The following is a 16,572-nucleotide window of genomic DNA, read 5'->3' as shown; positions in this document are numbered from 1 at the left end:
CCCGGGGCAGGCCGCAGGATGCGGGGCCTTTGGCGGAGGCGGCTGGTGCGGGTCGCCGGGCTCCTGTTAGCCGCGGAGCTGTACGCAGGTGGTACAAGGTCGTAGCCACGCTAAACCCTTCTCAGCCCTTTGTCAGCCGCTGTTAGAGGCAGGGAAGAACAAGTCTGAGAGCTTGTGCAGTCGGAAAAGATGGCTTAGCAGAAGAGACTGCAGGCAAGAAAGAGTGTATTTATGTCTGAAATAATCCCGGCTGCCAGACTATTACCGCTAATTCATAACGAGTTTCACTTTCTAAATTGTAAACACAGGCTTTCTCGGGTTAGAAGAACTGAATTTTCAAGCGGGTTTGATGRTATTTATTTAAGAGTTTAAGAAAAGCTTGTTATTGAAGAATGTGTTAAGATGGCTTTCGAGGCTACATAGTGTTATCTGCTCTATATAATAAGCGTTAACAGACTGCTRGAGAGGGCCCGGGTCTTCTCAGCTCTTTCTGATATCATCTAAACTGTGATGAGTGGTTGGTTATATCTAATGTAATTAATAGAACTCTGGTTTTAGCTTTGAGCTTGACTTGTGAATTAGATATAGCAATTCCCTTCACTCTTCAAAAATTAGTAAGTTTCCCAAATGATTAGTAGTGTTAAAATATTCAGTACTATTTTCTTTTTTATTTTTTTGAGTGATAGGCATTCACATTACTAAAAAAAWTTGTGTTCAAAAGCTAGACTGTCTTCTAAAAGCATAACTTCTGATCACACAACAGCCAACGTTCACCACTGTTAACAGGATGTAATGTTTCACAACTTTTGTTTGGCTCAGACTCACTGATGGCTAATTTCTTCTCTTACTGGGATTTACCTTTTTCCCAGAGGTGAGGAGCATAAGATGACTTCCTGAGCTTCTGCAGTTTGATGTTCATTGCTAGTACTTGACTAAGCAAATAATAAGACAAGCAGCATAGTGATGTTAATACCCCTTAGTCCAGTGCCTGCAATTTACTAATTTTCTTAATGTGGAAAAAAAAATACCTAAATACTGTGTTGTCAGAAATAAGTGATCTCTTAAGCAAAGATTTTTCCACAGGAAGYTTCTTGAACAGCTTCCAAAACAAGGCCCAGACCATTCAGTGCGTGTTAGTATTAGGCAGACACTAAATCTGCCTGTCATTATTTGTACTATCCAGTGTGAAATACTTCCATTTTTATCAACTGAACTCTTCCTATTTTCAACCTAAAGTTACCCTATTCCTGTTCCAAAAGTAGTTTAAAAAAAAAAAAAAAACTTGTATGTTTATCAGATCAAATAATATTCTTGTCAAAAATAGTGAGTCTTGTGTTTGACTCAGATGAGGTTGTTCTCACTCACTGTATGTTTCTCTGTTACACCTACAGACATAACACACACTAAAAATCCTTGAACTTTTATATTATATATCAGTCTCTTTGGCTCACTGGATTGGACTGGCTTCCTTGTGTGTGGTGGTGTTTTTTTTTTTTTTTTTTTGGGGGGGGGGGACGACTTATTCTTGTTTGTCAACCCCCTCTTAGAAATAGGTTCCCAATGCTGTGTGGTGTAATGTAGTATTTCAGGCATAGTTGCACCAAGATTGTGCTGAAACATGCTATAATCTTGTGAAATCATATTTTTCTATAAGCAGGCTGAGACTCATAGAAGGCATGACTGTTGCACTCAGAAGCTTACGTTCTGTTTGGCTGTCTCCAAAGTCTTGTTTTTGAGAAACTGGGAAAATATTGCTACTGCTGAATATGTGTTTTTCACTTTTTTTAGTATAAGAATCTGATATGGCAATTTCTGAACAGGATTTCTTTTTAAAAAATGTTTTCTTTTCCACAATGCATAGCTATAAGCAAGAGCACCCAGCTTTTGTTATCTCCTCTCGCTTAATTGTTCAGGAGAAAATAGCAGGTAGTAGCTGTCTGGGCTTGCTGGGAATACTGCTTTACAATGCATACAAAATAACCTTTTTTCAATTTACTTTGAATAGTCATTATCCTGAAAATTGTGGATTACTTCAGGGAACAGCTGTTATCAGATAACTGACTATTTTAGGTAGTGGAATTTTTAATCAGTGATTCAGAATTTAACAGCAAGTTGTGAGCCTGTACTGAGGTAAGAAAAYGACTAAAGTTATGTACAACTTTTGACTACAGCTCGAAAGCTAAAACTACCTCTGTTGTCAACTGTCTTCAGGCACATCTAGATGTCAGGAGTTCGTATTTATTATGAGCTATCTCAGTGTATTTAGTTGTCAAGTTCATATGTATTTGCTGAAATGTTGTTGGAGTCCAAACATTGCAAAGAGCTTGTGGTTAGTGAATGTAATGAAGAGAACTTCAGTGCTGTTAAATGATGCACAGTTGCATTTCACAGACTATTTTTAGTTCAGGGCATAATTGTTTTATACGTCAGAAGAACGTTGTATGTGAACATAAGATTTAAGTGCAGAATTAGAAGAGGAAAACAGTAACAGTGTTCGCAGACATACTGAGAAGGACGCAACTATGGAATATCCATTTATGATCCAGATGCTTGGTACAGTGCCTTCTGTATCTGATGCAAAGCAAGGTAAAAATGGCTTAAAAAAATATCTTGCATGTGTATTGGATTGATTGATAGCTTAAGGTAGTTATTCTGCTTTGATTCATTCTTTAAAAAGAATGAAAATAAAGTTAGTGATTTTGGTCTTTCTTTTAAGTTGGACTCCTGAAAAGCTAGCAACTGCGAGCAAACTGAGAAATTACTACAATTGTTCTGTGACTCTATTTAGAATTGCATTTATGACCAGATAATTTCTACAAACAGAAAAAGCTATGTAGATTGACGACTGGTAATATACTGTAATCTTGGAACTACAAGTAAAACCTGAGTATCTTGGAACATGAAGAATTAATGTCATAAGTGCTTACCCTAAAATCAAGGGTGAGGAGAGTCTGGTTTGGGTAATGCTTGGTTTGGGAAAATGAAAGAAGAGATTACAGTAGTGTGGACTACTTTTACATCGGATAAAATAAAAAGGCCTAGATGTATACAAGAAGGCTTTTAGAATCATTGGTAAACAAGGGCTACCTTATTCTGTCCAGTAGCAATATTGAAGTCTTCACATTTGCATTTCAGTGAGTCAGATTTTTGTATTTGTACTATCAATAATAGATAATCTTCCCCGATTATCTAAATATAAACTGTTAACTTGTAAGCCTCACTTTTGTTCAGATTGTTATATTAATGCTATAACATCAAACTAGAAATTGTTCACTTCATTTGACAGCTCAAGTGGAAACAATGAAATGARTATTTCTAATACAGAAAGCTTTTTAAAGTACTGTAAAACAGATGAAAAAAGTTCTAAAGTCTAAAGACTTTAGAATCTTCAAGCAATTTGTTTTTAAGTTACAACAATTCATCAAAAAAATACGTATGCAAATATACTGTTATATTTCTGTCTTAAGTGTGTAACAGAGAAACAATGCAGTGTTCTGGTTTTGAACTAAGTTAGTGTCCTTTTCCTTCCCNCCCCCCCCCCCCCCTTTTCCTCCTTGCTCAGAAACCTTCACAAAAACATTAGGCTCTCTTCAGGGTCATTCTGTGTCCTGAGACATCCTGTTCCTTTAACAACAGCTATTCTAACAAAATGTAATTCAGTGTTAAGAACACCTTTCCCTCCAAGTATTAGTTTGATTTACTTAATCATTTATTACTATGCCAGGTGAGCAGGAGCTTCTACATGGTAGGTCAGCAGTGCCTCCTAACCTGCCATATATATCCTCTTCTTAATTTGTGAGATGCAGATAGCTTACTGAACCAGAAATAGAAGCATGGGGTATTGGTCTAACATGGTATTTTTCTGAATTCTAAAAGACTATAAAGAAAATATAAGAGAAGATTTAAAATAAGCGTKTATTTGGAGTATCTGTTTATAATTTGGAACTTTATATAATTTCATCTGTTTCTTTCCTGAAGAATTGTAATCTCATTTAATAAGGCTAAATCTTAGATGTGTTTCTGTGTCTCTAGAACCAACAGCCAACATGTCTAGCAAAAGGGCAAAGACGAAGACCACCAAGAAGCGCCCTCAGCGTGCCACTTCCAATGTATTTGCAATGTTTGATCAGTCACAGATTCAAGAATTCAAAGAGGCCTTCAACATGATTGATCAGAACAGGGATGGCTTCATTGACAAAGAAGACTTGCACGATATGCTTGCCTCCCTTGGTAATATCTTGGGGAGGGGTGAGCTGGGGTTCTGCTAATTATCTATCAAACTAACAGGTCTCTTCTGTCCATCAAAGCATTTGCTAGCTTACTGCATTGGTTTTYTGGGGGGAGCTGTTACCACAACTCTAAATCAGCTGTGAAAAAAAACTAGACAAAAATCTATGAAATATGCTACTGATATAAATTAAAACATTTCATCCATTTGGTCTTATCTTGAATTTTTTTTTTAAGCTTTGTATATATTCATTGTAGGAAAGAATCCAACAGATGAATACCTAGATGCCATGATGAATGAGGCTCCAGGCCCCATAAACTTCACCATGTTCCTCACAATGTTTGGAGAGAAGTTAAATGGCACAGACCCAGAAGATGTAATCAGAAATGCTTTTGCTTGCTTTGATGAAGAAGCAACAGGTAAGTAGATAAAATAACAGTGAACATGTTTTGCTTTATATGTAACAATAAATACTTGTATTCATAGAAGATACAGTTAGAATTTAACTCTGAAAATTCTAATTTTTGCAAGCTAAAAATTGCCATATTTTTTCAGTAACTGAAATTACCTTTTTAAACACTAATCCAAGACTTCTTGCACTTCCATTCTATTTTTCCGGCAGTAGGAAAAAAATGGGTTGATCAGGAACCATCACTTAAATTTTTCTTAACTTAAAAGTTGCTCTTATGATGACTTTTCTAAGGGAACTACCCATTGTCTTCAAAGCTGTGGGGCCTTTATGGAGAACTTCTGTTAACAGCCTGTGTCTATATTAAGCTGCCTTGAAAAGAAAACTAATACAAAAAAAGGAGGTAATTAGGTTCATGATGGAAGAAAGGAATCATGGGTTATAGAAGACTGCTTATTTAAATAATAATACCCAAATGTATTCTTTGCAGCCAGTATGATAAATCCAAGTTTTGTCACTGATCTGAAGATAAGTTCTGAATCTTTGAAATACTTCATACTTCCTTTATTTTGTGCACAATGTCAAATACTGTCAAGTTTGATCCATTTTTATTAGGTGCCCTTCATTAGGAAGGATTAAAGCAAATGAGTTGCCTGTGTGTAGAATACACACTTGCTAAAAGACTATCAGTAATATTTGGGAATATAGGCCTCCTRTTGGGAGGAATGTCCTATCTCTATATTCTGACAATTTGTATATTTGAAACAACACATTCAGGTCATAAAATCGCATTTATTTGAAGAAATGAAACCATGCAAATTGTTATGAGATTTAATTGGATGCTTGTAATTATCTGGCAATTATGGTTATAGTCCATTCTTACTAAGTACAGCYGAACATTATCACTGCTTTTGTGAATGTATACTTTGACAGACTTGTGCGCTTTCTCTGTTGAATAAATATTTACTTAAACAGGATTTAATGACTTTGTTTTCATACTGCAACAAAGCCAGTAGGTTTTGTTTGAGACAATTTAAAACAAAAAAATCCTGCTGTTACATCCTATAAATAAAGTTATTTCTTATTTCCTCTCTACATTGCATTCTAGGGTTTATTCAAGAAGACTACCTGAGAGAGCTGCTGACAACTATGGGAGACAGGTTTACAGATGAAGAGGTAGATGAGCTCTACAGAGAGGCACCAATTGACAAAAAGGGGAATTTCAACTACATTGAGTTCACACGTATCCTTAAACATGGAGCAAAAGATAAGGATGACTGAGCAAAATTCCTGATAACTGCAGATATCTCTACCTTTCACTTACGTTTATTTTTGAGGGCTTTTTTTCCTGGTAGAACTTGTTGCATGCATTTAGCTTTACAGCTTTTGCCTTTCTTAATGTATTTATCTATTCCAGGCCATCTAGGCACACTTGCACCTGTATAATCAGACTGGAAATGGGGAAAATATTGTGAGGAAAAGGATATGGGGACAAAGATATGTGAACGTGAAAGCCCAGGAAAATAATCTCAATGTTTCTGGTTTAGCTGGATTTTTACACTTTTGTAATGAATGCCATTTTGAAATAAAGATTGCTATATAGATAAAATACCTCAAATTTTGTGACTACCTCAGACTATTTTGTGGGGAGATAAACATCTATTATGCATTTATGAAGGTATGTTAATCATATTTGATTTGCAGTTGCAAGACAAGCTAGAAAACTCATTTTCACTATCTGATTTGCTCAATGTTAGAGTTATAAAATGCTCCTAGCCATAAATGATAATATCTTTAAAARCACAGGTATAGAAGTTTGCTCTCTCAGTTTTTGAAGTGGAATCTGATTAGCATATGTAGTTAGCCATAGAAATGGTTGAGGAAGATCTCTACAATTGCATAGTGGTCAGCAAAATGCATTTATGATTATTAAACATGTAAGATAGCTTCAGACTTCCTGTTTATCTTTTTCTTCTAAGATTGCTAGTGTTTAGAGATATTTTCATGTCCAAGTTTATATTCCTRTTTGTTAAGTTTTTAAGCTGATAGTATGTGGGAATTACCCCCCCCCTTCCCCCCGCAGTTGAAGAAAGCTTGTGTAAAGGAATTTTTCTCTTGAGTAAAGTGTCTGTGCTGGCACTAATTAAAGCAATACTTGATCAGCAAGCCCACATAAAGCTTTATTGTTCTGCAGCTAATGCATTTGTGAGAATGGGGGCAAAGTAGCTCTGAGAATTAACTTGGCAAAACCATATATGAGATAAAGTCCCTCTCATTTCTTAAATGAGTCTGCATTTTCCTCAGCTACATGTTGTTAATAAAAGGGCTATTAAGCAGAGAAGATTAATTCCTACAAAAACAGTTGTTAAGGATACCATTGTCCTGAAAACTAAAAAGACAAAGTTARTTCTCTCAGTTCTCCAAATGACCTTGTCTTTGCATATGTCTAATTCTCTAGCTACTACAGGCTAAAAACATGAGGAGAATTTAATTGCTTACATATTTAAGCAATTATGTCTTAAGCAGGAACCCCTACTTCCCATGATTTAAAGGCCAAAAGGAATAGGAATTTCACTGAAGGATTTATAAAGGCTGGGGCAGCATGAAATGTCCCTGGATGCTAATATAGGCAGTAGTGGTTGTCTCATTTGCTATCTAATATCATTGAAGACTTTTATTTCTTAATCTTGTGTTTACAGCATGGCCATTCTTGAAGGTGATCTCACTTYACCTTTGCAAAGTAGTTATTTTACAAAATATATTCAGTAGGCTTAGTTTGAGTGTCAGGTGTGTGTATGGGTTGGTTGGTTKGTTTGTTTTTTCCCCTCTTCCCTGCTTTTCCTGGGTGGTTTCTTCTACTTCTGTGCTTAGTTAAAATAAGTTTTCTTCCATCYTTTTTCCAACCATGTGTTTTAGTCACTAACACTTTTCTTTTTTCTTTCCTCCTACCTGGACTACTTATATTAACTAATACTTCAGACTACTACATCTGCTTTTTTTTTTTGTTTGTTTGTTTTTCCAAAGGATTATTTTTTAAACAATCTCTGTGCTCATACCATTGCAGTGGTATACTGCCTTGGAATGTCTGCAAGATTCTAGCAGAAGGTGGTTCCTTCCCCCTCCTGCCCCCCAAGCCAGATTACTAATACAGTAAAGCTTTCACCTACAATGCCCTTGTCACAAAGAAAACAATGTTGAGATCTAGGGGAAAAAAAMCATACTGCCTAAATGTTGCTATGTAATGTTAAATTGAAGAACAGTTACCCTGTGACTACTGTGGGCTACTCTTGTCACATCTGTGCAATTCAGTATGTCTATATATACGTAAGCAGCCTCCATTAAGGATGRATGTTAGAATACTATCTTTTTTTAATGTCTAAATGGTGTAAGATTCAGCAAGTTTTCAGTTCTGTTGCAAGCATTCCTTTTCATGATCTTATCAGTCAACTTTAGGTGCTAGTAATTACACTGAGCAATCAGAGGCAGACAAGAACAACCTGGATTTTTCTTTCTGAAAACTACTGCTGAAGAGCAGTGAATTTTAGATGATACGTATGATGATTACTTGAGTTACTTAGAATCTGTTATCCTTGAGATAGATACTGTCCACTTGAAAATTTTCCTTGTTGCTGCACATTTCAATAGCCAGCTGCAATGTGGAACACTACTGCTTTGTTTGTTGTCACATTGTGCAGGTGTTACTCTGACTGCTTTTTCTGATGAAAGTTGGGGATAGGGAATTATGTTAGTTGTGAAGATACCTTCTCAGGAAGAGACATCTTGCTGAGTAAGAATTTCCAAGGTTGTTCAAGTACAACTAACACCTTTCAAGCTCAGGTTTCCTTAGTAGCCATACTGCAATGCAGAAGACCAGTCAACTGGCAAAAGTGAACACAAAATCCTTAACTGCTGCAAGGCTATGAGCCAACACAGCCAAGGGACCAAATAAGAGCATCAGATGCATTTTGTAGCTAGGCAGCTAGGAATGTGCCAACAGCTGAGGCCATGTGCCTAGAGCGGTAGGTATGCGTCATCAATAATCCACTTCCAAAAATAAAAATAACTGTGGTCATTGAAACAGTTTGAGATTTTGATGACTTAGACTTAGCATTCTGCAGTCAAAATATTGGAACCTAATCTTCTCTCCCTTGGGGTTCGTATACAATGGTCTCTAAACTCTATGGTAAACTAAGCTTGTAATGAAAAAGTTTCATAGGCTGATGCACGTGTTTAATAGTCTTAAAATTACAATGATATATGGTGTCCTGTGTAGCCCTGCTGAAAAACAGCAATTTATTTTACATGACCTATTTACCCTGATCTGAGGCTACATCTGTGAAGGTCACATTGAAGCYAAAGAGGTACTGCAGCTTCATGAGGAAAATCTACAGAGGATTCTGTTTGTATGAAGTGCTGCCAGCATATGCTTGCCTAGTGTTTTCTTCTGTTCCCCCTTCCCCCAAGTGTTGCTGGATATACTTGTTTATGTGCAGCATTTTGACTACTCAGGATACACCTGTTTCTGGACTTTACATTTAAGCAAATAAAACATCATACAGTGATCAATAATTGAAGCATTTCACGATATTAAGTCAGCGTAATATTACTAGCTTAACAACTTACTGATGTCATAGAGGTGGTCAATACACACATCTAAATAAGGAWCTGTTTCATTACTGATCTAGGAACTATGTTTAGTTTGCATTCTTGTTTCTAGGCTCAATATCCTATGTTAGGAAATAAAGTGTAACATAGGCCCCATCCTGCAACAGGACATCAGTAACAGTATGCTCCTGTATTCTGCCCAGTATGTTTGTCTTCAAAGCTGGCAGGTATTTGAAATCTTGTCAAAACATGTTTCTCATCTCTATGGCCTTAAGTCAGGAATATTACTAATGTATTATTTGATACTTTCCCGTGGCGTTTCAAATAGCAGTGAATAGCTCTTTTACCCTATTGAAGGCATTCAGACAATGTAAAACCCAAGTAACAGGTGAGTGACAACCCAAATAGTCAGGAACATTTTAGATAGCAGCAGTTGATCTGCAGTTGGTATTGCATATGCACCCATGCTCCTATTTTGATTTGTTCAAACTCTGCTGTCATTTTTAGATGTCCTCCTTCAAAAAAAGTGATTCAGGATGATGGTGAGAATCAGTATGAGCACAAGAAGAGTATTACAGAAGCCAGGAATAATGTAGAAGAAAAGAGAAATCAGTAAAAGTTCCCTCAAATGCAACTTCCAATTAAGTTGTTATRAAGTGCTGAAAAGTAATACTGGAAAAAAATCCACACTGTGTATATTTGTTATGCTCTGAGCAGTAACTCTGGATCCCTGTTTTCTAAACTTTGGATACATTTAAAAAAAAAATGCGCCCTACAATTAAGTTAGGGAGTACATGGCAGATCTTCACAATTTTTCCTTGTCATCTGTGGGCTTGTACATGTCATTCTTTGTTCCCTGGGACCACTTATTTCTGGTAGGAGAGAGCTCAGTTGCTAAGGGTAGACAGAGCACCTAGGCTGCTGTGACAGCACAGCCTTTGGGGATCCCTGCAATAGACCTTTAAAAAAAATACCTGTATTGCAACCTTCAACAATACAGAAATAAATATGCCCAGAAATATTTTCTGAACATAGTAGGCTTTGCATCAAAGGGTTCAAGGGGTCATGTAGTTTGCATGAATGTAGTAAATCTAGGTAAAGATGTTTTTATRTATACTTGAAAGCATATAATTAAGAAAATAGGTATCAAAATGCCTCATGTAAAATGCTGACAACTTAATACTGGCAGACTCCTTCACCAAGCAATGGTGATTCATGTTTCTGATGAAGCCTGGAAGTCAGTTACAAATACTACAACTACGTGCGTTTATGTTTTTTTTGCTTATGAACATTACAGATACTATCTCTTTGKAAAAGGCTACCAATCAGTGTGAAACAGTGGCCCTCAACATATTCAAATGAGCTGGTATGAGGACTGTGAGCCCTTTCTTAATATTTATTAAAATACAGTTGGTTTAATTAGCACAGACAGGAACTGACATCAGAGATGAGTAATTCAAGCCTTGACTTAATATCTAACAGGCGCTATTTTTCCCTATATCATGTCCTTTATTATGGCCAGAATCCCTTTCTGCCTAAGTTGTGAACTAATTAATCTCCAAAGCAATGGGTTTCATACTGTTAGCATGCTTACCCCACAAGAGGCACACTGATCTTGAAATTATTCTATTAGCTAACAAAWCTTTCATAGGTATCAGCTAATAAGAAAACTGGTAATAGCATACTTTTTATGCAAAACACCTGACTGAATACACTCTTTCTTTCTTGTTTTCTGGGTATGTKTTAAAATACCATTCCAGGCCTCCAGTTAGGCACTGAGAACATTGTTTTCTTCTTTATTTACACTCACACATTGAACATACACAAACTCTAATTAAACTTGTAGTCTGCTCAAGTTTAGTAGAATTAATTATGTTTGTGTCTGCAAAATTGGAGGCTTAAGTTTCTTCTTACAAGGAATACCTTATCAACACTTGTTTATTTTTGCACTTTATGTATAAGCATTGTGGAATCATAGTGTTGGCTGTACTTCTGTATAAACTAGTGCCAAAAAAAAAAAAAAAAAGGAAAAAGCTGGGACAGAAAACAGAGACAGGCATGCAATACAGTGAGTTCTTTAACACAGACAATAGGTAAATAGGGACAAAAAAAAAACACTTAGCAGAAATCAACAACCCAAGAAGTACAGCTCAATTTTTTTAAAAGCATTTGTGTTTATATTATAGCTTATAAATAAATGATTCTGGACTCAGGAATGCACTACTGGAAAAGAGCACCTTGTCTGCCAAGTCTAGTCCCTCAATACTCCCATCAACTACATTTCAGTCCCCATTCATAAAATGATCACCCTACAGATGATTAAAATAATTACATTGGGGTTTTTCATTTTCCTCTTGTTTTATAGCACTTCACAGAAACTGGCTTCCTTTAATTTATTTATGTTCCATTACATTTCTTCAGGCTCTGTCCATTGCTCTGGCACTGGCATATCATTGTCATACGATGCTCTAAAGAGCTTACGTTCTCATTTTTCCYTCTGTCGTGCACACTGGGAACTACCAGAACGTCAAGACCAGTGCTACTTCTCATTTATAATATGGAGACAWAATATTTCCTTTTATTTATAGACTCCAGCACATTCTCCAAGAGCCTTTATTTTTCATGTCTCTGCATTAGCATTGGGGCAGGGGTCAGCTGGGAAGGTAGTAAGTAGCCATTTTTATTCACGAGCTCTTTTAATGAAAACATGGGATATCCAGAAGCTGGACAGAAGTCTTGCTCGCAGGCCCTCTGAAAGAACCAGGAGAAGATATGCATTCAGAATCCYTACTTTCACCTGCAGCTTTTCAAACATTTTCCCTTTGGATCACAGCACTGGAATTATTGGAGAAACTCCAGAACATTTCTGATACAATAGCTTGACACAGACAAAAGATGCCAGCCAGAAATCAGGGAGGGGATGAAAAGGCAGAGGGTTGGTCCCCAAAACTAGGTGATGAGAATAACTGTCAAAATGCTTTTTTTAAATGACTGTTGGGACCTACTTWTTGTCTTAATATTTTGATTGAAATGTGCATGTATTTAATTTGCATTGTGCTCTCAATACTAAACCACTTCAATTAGCATTTGCTATTTTTGTTGAGCAGTGATAATACACTCAGAAAAATCTCTTAACTGGTAAAACCTTCCATGCTATTGAGGTTTCACACTTTTTAAGTTTTTATTTCCATGTGAAAATTTAAAATGTGCTTTCTCTTCTAGTTCTTGCTTTTTGAGTCTTTTTTTGTTTGTTTCCTATGCATACATACCCTTGGTCTTAAATCTATGATGGCCAAAGGTACAAGAATAATTACATAAGCAGGACTCAGTCTGCTAGAGCTGACAGGATAGAGAGCAAGAGCTGTCTAGAACCAAATGTAACACAGGTGGGGTGGGCACACAATCTAGCCTGATCAGTTCCTCCAATACGATGGCTAGGGCATCAAATAAAACTAGCRATAGGTAGGTTTAAAATAAGATAAAGGAAGGTTCTTAGGCAGTAGGAAGGTAAATAGAACCTTTGCAAAGCATATTGCAGATGCTAAATTTACATCAGTTCAAGGATTACACACTAGGCCAGCTTGTGAAAGAATTTCTTCAGGGTTATTGAATACCACATGAGGTTCAGGATGGCTTTGCCCTGCCCTGCTGTGAGTTATAGAAGAGGTTGGCAGAGGATTCAGGGAGGATATCATATGCTTCCACAATTCTTGTTCTTTCCCAAGTACCTGCATATGGCCACTGCTGTTGTGCTCCCCTTAGCCATGGGCTGATAGCCAGRCTGAAAACACCAAGTGCTCCCTCTTCTTCAAAAAAAGAAAGGAAGCATAGAGAAATGATTCCAAGTTTCAGGAAAAAAAAATGCATAGGGGAAAGGGTGGAAGGTAAAACAAGAAAACCACTGAAACTCAAACAAAAACAAAAGACCCTGCAGGGAACTGGTAGGGGAGACTGGACAGCATCTATTTGTTTCTTGAAGGCATCAGACACCAGAGGAGTCAGCAGCACACGCCAGTGGTTTCCCCCCTAGAGATGCAAGGAGGAGTAAGAAAACACAGTTGCTGGGATCTCCCATCACCACTTTAATGACCACTTCTGACTTACAGAAGAATCAGGCTAGATCTTGAACAATCTCATTTAATGTCATGGTAAATGATTCTCCCCTTCTTAGGRAGATCCAGTGATCTCAACGGTGAACAAAACTCCACCCTGAGCAATCATGACTAGCTCGCTGTGCTCCTCGTAGTTGTATATGGCCAAATGCAGTTGCTAGGAATGATCCTGTGAGCAAGAAATACACCATCACCGCGAACAAGCAAACCCATTCCTCAGCTCCCACAGCTGAGCACGATTACTTTTACAGAGCAGACAGTGCGCACACAGTCCATAGGAACAGCAGCTCATCAAAGGATGAGCAAGTCTTTGCCTCCCACTTTCCACATTCAGACCAGGCAGCTCCTTTACAGCTAGGCGAGACTGGGCAAGACAGACTTTTAGTGTGAACTAGTACAGCTGTTCTTGTAATGTTCACTTAGGTTTACAAAGAAGCATCAAATAACACAAGACTGTTCATGCTTCATTAGGCAACCAAGCTTATATAATTCAGTAGAGTTGGAGAAAAAGRAACTGAGAGAATTAAATGAAAGCAGTAAAAATATTTACTGTAAATTGCTTAGTGTCAATAGTAGCTGTATAGTTTAAAYATGAAATGGATAATTTTGAAGGCTTCTGGACCATCCAAGAAAAACATCTAGGAAAGTATTTCAACAGCACTAAAGCAACTGAATATTTTAGAGGGACAGGATGRGAAAATTGTATACATATTGCTTAAGAAGAATGACTCCTTAAATAGGACTGGCATATATGAGAAAGAAGGTAGGAGTAATGCAAGAAAGCAGAAAGAAGAAAATTGAAGGAGTTAAGTAAGAGCTTAGCATTTAAAAAAAAATCTGATCATGTTTTCAGAATGGTTAAATTAATTGCTGTTCTCTATGTCTTACACACAAAACTGTACAGTGCTGAGAAATAAAAAGCCTTTTGGCATATATTCCTCAATATGGTAGTGTGATCCTTTTTTCCCCAGCCCACAAAACAAATTCTGTAYAAAAACAAAGCTCCTCACTAGATGGCACTAATTCTTGGTATAGTACCAACAGCTAAAGTAGTACCCTTTCAACTGACATCCTGAGAACTCACTAGACCCAGAAGCCCTTCCCAGAGCCTGGTCTGCCCAAAGGAAGTGGGCAATGASAAACTCACTCTGTAGAGGAGTTGCTGAAATGCTTCACTCCTGCTCCCTGGGTCAGGATGAGAAGACTCTGGGCCCCTTTGCACCTTATGGTGGCAAAAGGCTGGATAAACCACTTAGCATCAGAGCTACCTATTTCAACCCTGTGCTTCCTAGAACACTCTCCTTAAGAGGCCCAAAGGCTGTCCTCAAGACCTCAAGGTTTAAATACTACAAACAGTGCCCTATTCATCTGAGAGATCACCACAACAGATCTTCTTAATTCAGGACTGAAGCACAAGCTAATATAGCTTATAAAAACTCATGTTTGTTGGGGAAAAAAAAAAAAAAAAAAAAGAGTCATTCGAGTAAAAAATATTCTCCAAATATTTTAAGGCAAAACRTATCTGATTTTGTTCCTTAACTTTCTTAAATTGCATCACAAATACTGAAATCAAGTAAAACTAAACCATTTTTAAAAGCCCTTGACACGTTACACACATATACATCACACATGGAATATTTAACAACTGCTTCTCCTTTCATTATGATATGACACATCAGAGGAAAAAAAAAGCCTTGAGAGTGAGAGAGACAGACGGACAGGCTATTTTATCACTAGAAGCTGATATCATATGGCGCAAGTAGTATTACTGTACCTATTCTTACATCCCCAGAAGTTACACACTGGGAACAASAAACATGTTGATATGTTTCATGTAACATCTTTTAATGGACTGAAAACCACACACTGTAATGCAATACTGTATTTGCAGCACTGGTTCAATATAAAGTAATGGATGAAAAGCTGTTAATTTAAAAAATTAAATAACTATTTTCACAATTAAACATATAATTCAGTTGTTCAACATTATCACTGAGTATTTGAGTACCTCTATTACTATCTTGTCAATTCCACTGCTTTTCTGCCATTCACACTTTGCATATAATTATCCTGAAATTACATGCTATACCTAGTAAGTACAGAGTATTTTTCCCCAACACATTTTCCATGACCATGCTCTTGATTCATCAAACTTTAGTAACATTTCTCCATMACATTTTGGGGCAAATTAAAGAAAAGAGATGGTAAGATTCTTCAACAAGTATTCTTAGAATTAATTAGGCCAAATTCTCAGCCTGTCTGAAATAACTCTTCTGGGGGGGGGGGGGCAATTTGGCCCTTTTAGCAATTAAAGTGTCTACCTTCTGATTTGGGACAGCAGCTTTTAGTGTATACATTATCTTCATTATGCTGAGTTCCTCAACTTAATGCATTTACTTCTGTAACTATAAGCAGCTATTTCAGCAAGTCTATTCATCTTTTTTTTTCCTTTTCTCTTAGTTATTGTATWCCAAGATACCAATGTATACTAATCGTATACCAATAACACTGATAAAATGCAGGAATGGATTTAAGAGAATGATGAACTAACAGCACAGCTTTTCCATCCGACAGCATTTCAGAATCTTTTGGGTACTAAAGAGCAGCTTCCGGAAGCTCAATTGCTTTATGGAACATAAATAAATTATGAATGACCATTACATTTAGAAAAAAAATCAAATAATGTAGAAGTATTTGGGTCACAGGCTAACAAGCAATTTCTTATGAAGTCATTTCAGTCCCCATCCTCGGGGCAGCAGTAAAAAGAACTAGTGTTCTGCTTTTCTGAGCGCCTACATTAGTAAAAAAAAAAAAAAAAAAAAAAAAAAAAAAAAAAAAGAGAGAGAGAGAGAGAAATTAAAGTCCTTTTCATTGCACTTATGAAGGAAATACAAGCAAAATGAAAGCCTTCAAGGGATCGCATACGCTATCGCAAGCGTTAACACCTGTTGATGCTGGAGCACTCATTCACGAGAGCTGAAGACACAAACCAGAGCTTCACTGAGCCCTGAAGTGAAACGTGAGGAAGGCTGAACGTAAGGAGGAAAAAAATAAAATAAATAAAAAAAAACTTACATTTTTTAATTCAGGCCGTATAATGCCAAATGATTTAGCTTCGTTTACCTCACTCCTACGACATTACAAGCCTGCTAACTTCGCGGGCACTGGCAGAGGCTTCAGCGCACGCCGACCAAAGGCTCCATCTTCAACACACACAC

The 16,572-nt window shown here is 37.0% G+C and overlaps 1 protein-coding gene and 1 long non-coding RNA gene across 2 annotated transcripts in view; one reads left to right on the top strand and one right to left on the bottom strand.

Annotated features, from left to right (window-relative positions):
• The window catches only part of LOC146587599 (myosin regulatory light chain 2, smooth muscle minor isoform), a 6,675-nt gene extending 420 nt beyond the window's left edge, over positions 1-6,255 (top strand). Inside the window, exons 2-4 of the mRNA XM_085319321.1 lie at positions 4,033-4,230; positions 4,486-4,647; positions 5,746-6,255. Coding sequence (XP_085175447.1) covers positions 4,047-4,230; positions 4,486-4,647; positions 5,746-5,918 — 519 coding nt within the window. The 5' untranslated portion in view covers positions 4,033-4,046 and the 3' untranslated portion in view covers positions 5,919-6,255. The remainder of the gene's footprint in view (positions 1-4,032; positions 4,231-4,485; positions 4,648-5,745) is intronic.
• A 9,949-nt stretch (positions 6,256-16,204) lies between these two features.
• LOC146587598 (uncharacterized) overlaps positions 16,205-16,572 on the bottom strand; it is a 543-nt gene continuing 175 nt past the window's right edge. Inside the window, exons 2-3 of the long non-coding RNA XR_014897613.1 lie at positions 16,478-16,557; positions 16,205-16,383 (exon numbers count right to left, since the gene is read on the bottom strand). This is a non-coding gene — a long non-coding RNA (uncharacterized LOC146587598). The remainder of the gene's footprint in view (positions 16,384-16,477; positions 16,558-16,572) is intronic.

Source organism: Rhea americana, unplaced genomic scaffold (genome assembly GCF_003343005.1).
Source record: "Rhea americana isolate MKP2758 unplaced genomic scaffold, rheAme1 scaffold_58, whole genome shotgun sequence".
NCBI classification, from domain to species: domain Eukaryota; kingdom Metazoa; phylum Chordata; class Aves; order Rheiformes; family Rheidae; genus Rhea; species Rhea americana.
The sequence above is the reverse complement of the archived record's forward strand: the minus strand, read 5'-3'. Positions and strand labels throughout refer to the sequence as shown.